Source organism: Thunnus maccoyii, chromosome 13 (genome assembly GCF_910596095.1).
Source record: "Thunnus maccoyii chromosome 13, fThuMac1.1, whole genome shotgun sequence".
NCBI classification, from domain to species: domain Eukaryota; kingdom Metazoa; phylum Chordata; class Actinopteri; order Scombriformes; family Scombridae; genus Thunnus; species Thunnus maccoyii.
The window spans coordinates 26,255,100-26,261,778 of NC_056545.1; the positions used below are offsets into that span (position 1 = coordinate 26,255,100).

A 6,679-nucleotide genomic window follows, 5' to 3' on the forward strand; every position below is an offset into this window, starting at 1 on the left:
AGCTGAATGTAAAAGAGTGAAAAAGACCCAGAATTATCAATCCTGAAACATTTCACACCTGCTGAGCTTCTGAACTAGCATGTACCAACTTTAACATTTGTTTTTCATCTACCAATTCTCCAGTATAATGGAATTAAAATTAACGCTACATCCAAATACTCATCACCGCAATGAATCAATACTTTGATTTTAGCCTGTTTTCATTGCGATGACGTCAGCATTATGAGCTCAGTGTGGCATTGACGGGTGAGTGTGCTGATGCAATCCCGGCAGGTCATTACTCTGCTATCCTGAGAAGAAATCCATCCACCTCCTCCAGTATATTCAAAGAGAAGAACTTGGGGAACTCTGTGGATGATGGTGTTAGGGCCAACGGTGGCATGTGCCGTAAGGCTTTTCTAGAGAGAGAAACAGAGAAGAGAGAAACACAAAAAAAGAGAGAAAAGAGACAAAGAGAGAAAGACAGACACACACAAAAAAAACACCTCTCAGAACCCAAGCACTGGACAAATCGCCACGACTGACTCACTGCAATAAGAATTGAAACATACAATAGTAGTAGTGCGTCTTACTGTGTGCTCTGGAGGACAGTCTGAGCAAGTGCAGGGTTGGTCTCCATGGAGGCGGTGACCAAGGAGGTGAGGAGAGACAGGTACCAGATGGCTGAAGCATCCGAAACAGACACCTCTTTACTCTTGGTAATCTGATATCCTAGCGTCTTTAAGCCATGAATCCGTGTGTCACATCCGTCGCTCAGGCACCGCTTGATGTTGATTTGGATGTCTGGGGTTTGGTGATGAGACAATGTGGTTAGCAGAGTGATGGAATACATGCGAAAATGCCATAACCCTCTGAGAATTACATGACGATGAGGATGTGATTATCGGAGCCACAAAAAAACCCAACAAACTTTCACTTTTACTCATAGCCATTAGAAGGTAATGCAAAGCTGAATGATGAATTTCTCTTTGCTCATTGTGATCTAGAAAATAATTCACACTCACAAAGTACATTATCATTTAAAAAATGCAGCGCTGTGACTGATTCAGCATGTAGTTAGAGCCACAAACTACAGTGCTGCATTTGTCACCATCATCTAAACCTCTGCTAATATTTGGCTGTCGGTTCTTGCTTGCCTAAATGGATTCTCAATTGATGTTATTCTCACTGATATATCTCCTGGAAAAAACTGAGTTTGTGAGTTTTAGACTAGCTCCTGTGTGGCTAGATCCCTGGATTGGATCCCTGGATGCTAGCTGGATTTATTCCTAGGCTTGTGGCAGCATGCATGTGTGAATCCAAAAGTGAAAGTCAAATAGTTATGAACTTAGGGGATGCTCCTCTGTAGTTCACACCCTGCTCTGTCTTTATCAGAGGGGTGCAAACGAGAAAAACAGTTTCTCTACAGTGACGCTATAAGATAAATGAACACTCAACTAATCAGACAGACTGACAGATGGTGACTCACAGGGGTGTGTGATGTTGGCATTCTCCAAGAGTGCTACATAGCCTGTGACATTGCTGGGGATGCGGATATCTCTGATCTCCTGCAGGGAACGCCGGTTTTTCCCCACAGCAACCGAGACCAGCTGAGGCATGTAGCTGTGGTCATTAGAAGCCACGGCAATGGCCAGACGTCTCAAAACCACATCTGGTTTCATTTTTAACCTGGAAAAAGAAAAGATACAAGGTTCCACCTTTAAAATCGATCATATATGCAGGGTCCAAAAACCCTGCAATTCAGGCACAAAAACAGGCACACATGACAATCAGCTGCAAAGCCTTGAGTCACATATTACAGAGCAGACGCCCTTGCCTTATCCAGTGTGAGCGTGCACTGCCGTCTGACTGCCAGAAAGATGCAGTTTCGCCATTTGTCATCTTGTAAATATCAGCAACATTGGATGAAGCTTCTATTGTGCTGTAGCACTGTGTGACCACCTTGACCTTGTCCACCTCTGGATCACGGTCCAACTCTGCTCTGTACTGGATATCTAAATCTGAAAGAAACAAATGCAGATTAGGACAACTGTCTGAAAGTTGGGTGGCAGGGGGAGACAGATGCGCTGCTTAATATGTCTTCAGTGTTTCCATACTGTATGCTTTAAATCTAAAGGAGAACATTCACAACCACTTATTCTGCACATCCTGAGCTGTGGTACTCACCTTTCTCCTTCTGTAAGAGGAATTCCAAGTAGTCCTGGACCACACTGGACCTCATGGTGCAGATGCTGTTGTAGCCCTCTAAAATAGGGAAAGGGATGGCACTGCTGGGAATACGATTCCTGTGTAAGTATTTGAGGATCTTAGAGGCATGCGCCCCTAACCGGTCTTTGGTTTTGGAGAATATGTCAACAAAACCTGTGGAAACAATAAGAGCAAAGTGCAATATTGATATTAAGGGTAAACTCATCTGCCACCTGTTGACAATTCCTTTTCAAATAAAGTTGCTCATGTTCATTCCAGTAAAGAAATCCCATCTCATACCTGGGGTTAGGGAGCACGCCTGTAGCTGTCTTATCACATGACTCAGCTCTCCCTGTAGATTAGCTCCATTGGAGTTCTTCAGAGCAATCAGCATGCTCTCTACATCCACCACCCCATCCCCCTCTGCATCAAACTGTCCGAAGGCCTGACATGGGGACAAAGACAGTACACATTGTGACGTTTTATGTCTCTTCCTGTGCACCATTACAAACATGTAACAAATGATGGGGCAACAGTTGGTATTCTTCTATATTCTCTGCCTCTAGTGTTTATTATTGAGTTATATATATATATGTCCTTTTAACAACTTTTGCAAAGAAAGGGGCAGGTTATAGGTCAAACTCTGAATGCTCTTGCGGGTGGGTTTTTTAATGAACTAATGCTGTGTGTGGTATCTAAAGCATAGCAGTGGCATTCCATGTCTAGCCACACAAAGCTAAATGCAGACTAAAGTGCACATTCATTGGTTAACCCATTCATCTGTGACCTTTGGTTAAACAACAAATGTCAGCCAACAGACAACAAAGGAGCATGTTTTGCCACAAGAGGCCAAAAGTAAAACCCCACAGACAATAAACCTGACAAACAAAGGTGACAATGACAGCTCATTTTTTGATTCACTGTTTACCACTAAGACTAGTAAACAGATTACATGATATCATGTCTGCCCCTCTCATGATCTCACAAATCACTCATCATAAAACGACAAGCCAGCAGCTATAATCTATCCTCCTACCTGTGACAGACATGACAAGGATAGACATGGCATTTTAAATCACTTGTGGGTTTGATTTTTCTCTGGCTTTCACATTTTATACCTCTTCACACTCATCTCTCGGGGCATCTCTACTCTCCAACATCTCACAAAACTGTTCCACATTGACAGACTCTTCTCCTCGGTTTAACCGGTCCTCCAGCCACCGGACCAGGACACCCTCATTCCCGGCCAGGACAGACTCCTGAATGGCGACCCCTGAGTCGCTAATACGAGCAGCTGCTTCTCTCAGTTTCACTTGCTCTAAGAGGACACCGGGACTGGGTGGTCCACCGGTGTGCACTGGCAGGCTATTCGATCCTCTTCCGCTTCTCCCAGAACCGGAGCCTCCACCGCCTCCGACACCGACGCCTGTGGCCGCAGAGGCCGGACTGTCTTCCGCGAAGCCGGGGCTCTCCGTTTCTACGTCCTCCTCGTCGCCGCTGCCTCCGCCGCAGCCACTCTCTGCGTTCCCCATGTTTGTTTCACCGACCTAGGGCTTCTCCAAAGAATCTCTGCGGCCTACAGGGTGTCAGTTTTGAAACGGTTGCACCGGTCTGTACACAGACCTGTCTAACCTACAGCTAGAGCTCTGCTGTTCACTCTACTACCGCATTGACGTACTGTACGTCAACTTGGCTGAAACGTCCGTTTGCGTTAGTAGTCTGCGCACGCGCATTGGCAATGGTAACAGCGACGCAACAACGGAAGCACCTGCTGTTGTCACATTTTTTTTAATTTACGTGATGTGATGTAAAACGATGAAATATTTAAAAAAAAAAAAAAAAAAAGCTTGAATGAACAGCATGCTGAGCTATGTGTTGGTCGTGTTTTTATCTGTGTTATTGGCGGTGTTGTTCATGCCTCGAGAATGGTCCGTAGATGTTGGGAATGAATCAAACCAGAGGCTCTTGAGCAGGCATGAACTGTCGCTGTACGACGGGGAGAGAGGCAGTAGGGGCATTTACCTGGCCATCCTGGGGCAAGTTTTTGATGTACACAAGGGATACAAGCACTACGGACCTGGAGGTGCTTATCATGTTATGGCAGGTGATTCCCCGTTTCTATTATTATTATGCCTCTAAAGTCCCCTTCTAGTCAAAAGTGTTTTTTTTTTCTTGTTTTTTCAGTTGGATGTCTTGAGCTTCACTGTGCAGAATGATGTGTTTGACAGTAGAAGGCTGTTTTCACATCCATCTGCTGAAAGTGGACAGTTTCTCTGTACTCACTGAAAATCTGAGTTGAAGGCCTGGATTTATGAGCATGTTTTGTGACATCACAATTAGTTTAGAGCCAGTCGTGGGTTCAGTATGAAACTTACACAAGTGTGATGTAGAAACTTGAAGCCTCCAATGCACAAACACTGAGAATGGACTTCACAGTGAAGTAGGAAACATCTTTTGTCCTGCATTTAAACTTAACTGAAAATTAAGAACATTTGCATATTCATATATTCAGAATTTTTCAATGAGGGAGAGAGAGGAGATGACATTTTAAGGATTTTCAAGGAATTAGTTGAACTAATTATGTGGAAAAACCACATTACACAAATTATTAGTCAAAATAGAGTATATTTTATGTCCTCAGGCATGTCTGGAGGGAATAAACTGACAACATACCAATATCCAGTATAAAGAGGTGTGCCCTCTGTGAACCATGTGATTACACTTTAGAATAGATTTTGAACCATTTGCTCATATGACATGGAAGGTATTGAAAAATATAATATTTCAATTAAAATAATAGACAAAGTAGTAATATACCATTAACCATGCATGCACAAAAACTGTAACTTTCCTGTTAACAGAATGAAAAAAAAAAAAAAATTCTCAGGCAAATCAGTTTATTGGTATTGAAAAAATAGCACGTGATATTTCAGTCAGACAATAATTTACAGATGGTTCCTACCTTAAGCTTATCATGTGTAGGGTAGGTGAGGTTTTGTTGCTGCATTCAGACTGAGAAACCAGTTGTCCGGGGGTCTTTTGAACTAAATGTCTGTTGAATATCCAACTTCAATCTGATTTCACCACTACTTCTCCTACAGTCCCCATGTTGTGTTATTTTTAACACTAGAGAAACCTAAATCAGGAACAGACATTCAAAATAAATTAATAATGGCACATTAACAACTGTGTTTAATAAGTGTACACATGTTGTACGTGTCTTTATTTTCAGGGAGAGATGCTTCACTGGCCTTCATCACTGGAGATTTCACAGAAAGTGGCCTGACAGATGATGTGTCCAGTCTGTCCCCACTGCAGATAGTGGCCCTGTATGACTGGCTGGCCTTCTATCAGAAGGACTACCAAACTGTCGGTATGTGCTATTTGTCCCCCAACTCTTTAAACATCATAAATCATTTATAAATGGTTGACATGTTTTGTAGATTACTTCAATTACACTTTCTTTTCTGGCTGAATCCCTCATCAGGTGATGAGATGATTTGATTTGATTTCTCTGCAGTGCTAAATTAAGGGCCACCAGAAATAGCAGTGAATGGTTCTAATCAAGGAATCCTCCCTTTAAGTCAGATGGATATTTTTTTTTAACCAGCATTACCAATCTTTGAACACACTAGAATATGCTGTCACAAGCTTGATATACAAATGGAAACATACCAGAGAGCTACAGTCTGTGCAACAGCCTGAGACGGAAGTGTCATGTTTGACCAATAACTGCTGACTTAAATGTTTCACATCATATCTCCACAGCAGTGGACACCCATAATCTTCAGTAAAATACAAGCCTCCTCTGTGTTGAATTTCAGGTCTGGTAGAAGGCCGGTTCTATACAGAGACTGGACAGCCCACAGAAGCCCTGTTGCAGGTAGAAGCATCACTAGCAGAGGGCCAGCGAATCAAAGCCCAGTCTAAGGCTGAGAAGATACGCTTCCCAGCCTGTAACTCAGAGTGGAGCGCTGCTAAGGGAGGAAGGGTCTGGTGCTCCACAAAGAGGTATGGAAATAGTTCTGGGCTTATCAAATATTAAGAAGCCTACAGGGCATATGATTGCAATTGTGATGTACTGCTGACCTGTAATAGAACATATCTTACACTAGTGGGTGTAATTGGTCTACATCATGATTTACAGGACTGATGTGTTTTGTTCCTTCCAGTGGTGGAGTAGAAAGAGGATGGACGGGTGTCCCGCGGAAACTCTTCTCTCCAGGCTCCAGCAGTGCTCGTTGTGTCTGTGTGGAAGACCCATCTGCAGCAGAGGAAGACCCAAACCTGCAGAAATATGACGGCTGTCCTCCACATGCTGACTCTTGTACTGTTGGAGAGTACTAGTCTCTGATCCAGTCCGGAAAATGGACACATTCATGGCTTGCTTTTTAGCAGCACTAAACTCAGGACAAACACAAAGCTTTTGCCAGTAAATCACAGCAATGAACATTCATACAATAAAGAGGTAGATTGAAGAAAACTCAATGCA

General features: G+C 43.1%; 2 protein-coding genes across 2 annotated transcripts in view; one reads left to right on the forward strand and one right to left on the reverse strand.

The window, feature by feature from the left end:
- Positions 1-3,858, reverse strand: part of zzef1 (zinc finger, ZZ-type with EF hand domain 1) — a 34,499-nt gene extending 30,641 nt beyond the window's left edge. Inside the window, exons 1-7 of the mRNA XM_042431584.1 lie at positions 3,306-3,858; positions 2,488-2,632; positions 2,167-2,361; positions 1,817-2,000; positions 1,469-1,668; positions 573-783; positions 282-398 (exon numbers count right to left, since the gene is read on the reverse strand). Of these exons, the coding sequence (XP_042287518.1) occupies positions 282-398; positions 573-783; positions 1,469-1,668; positions 1,817-2,000; positions 2,167-2,361; positions 2,488-2,632; positions 3,306-3,719 (1,466 nt within the window). The 5' untranslated portion in view covers positions 3,720-3,858. The remainder of the gene's footprint in view (positions 1-281; positions 399-572; positions 784-1,468; positions 1,669-1,816; positions 2,001-2,166; positions 2,362-2,487; positions 2,633-3,305) is intronic.
- An 80-nt stretch (positions 3,859-3,938) lies between these two features.
- LOC121910380 (neuferricin) lies at positions 3,939-6,670 on the forward strand. The gene is made up of 4 exons (XM_042431590.1): positions 3,939-4,291; positions 5,420-5,560; positions 6,012-6,198; positions 6,360-6,670. Exons 1-4 carry the CDS (start codon positions 4,039-4,041, stop codon positions 6,532-6,534), a joined length of 756 nt encoding a protein of 251 aa, XP_042287524.1. The 5' UTR covers positions 3,939-4,038; the 3' UTR covers positions 6,535-6,670.
- The last annotated feature ends 9 nt before the right edge of the window (positions 6,671-6,679 follow it).

Bases quoted from the DNA above. Each gene is read 5' to 3' on its own strand.
- LOC121910380 (XM_042431590.1), top strand. From the start codon at position 4,039: ATGAACAGCATGCTGAGCTATGTGTTGGTCGTGTTTTTATCTGTGTTA. The intron at 4,292-5,419 runs GTGATTCCCCGT...CTTTATTTTCAG, and splicing joins TGCTTATCATGTTATGGCAG to GGAGAGATGCTTCACTGGCC. The intron at 5,561-6,011 runs GTATGTGCTATT...GTTGAATTTCAG, and splicing joins GAAGGACTACCAAACTGTCG to GTCTGGTAGAAGGCCGGTTC.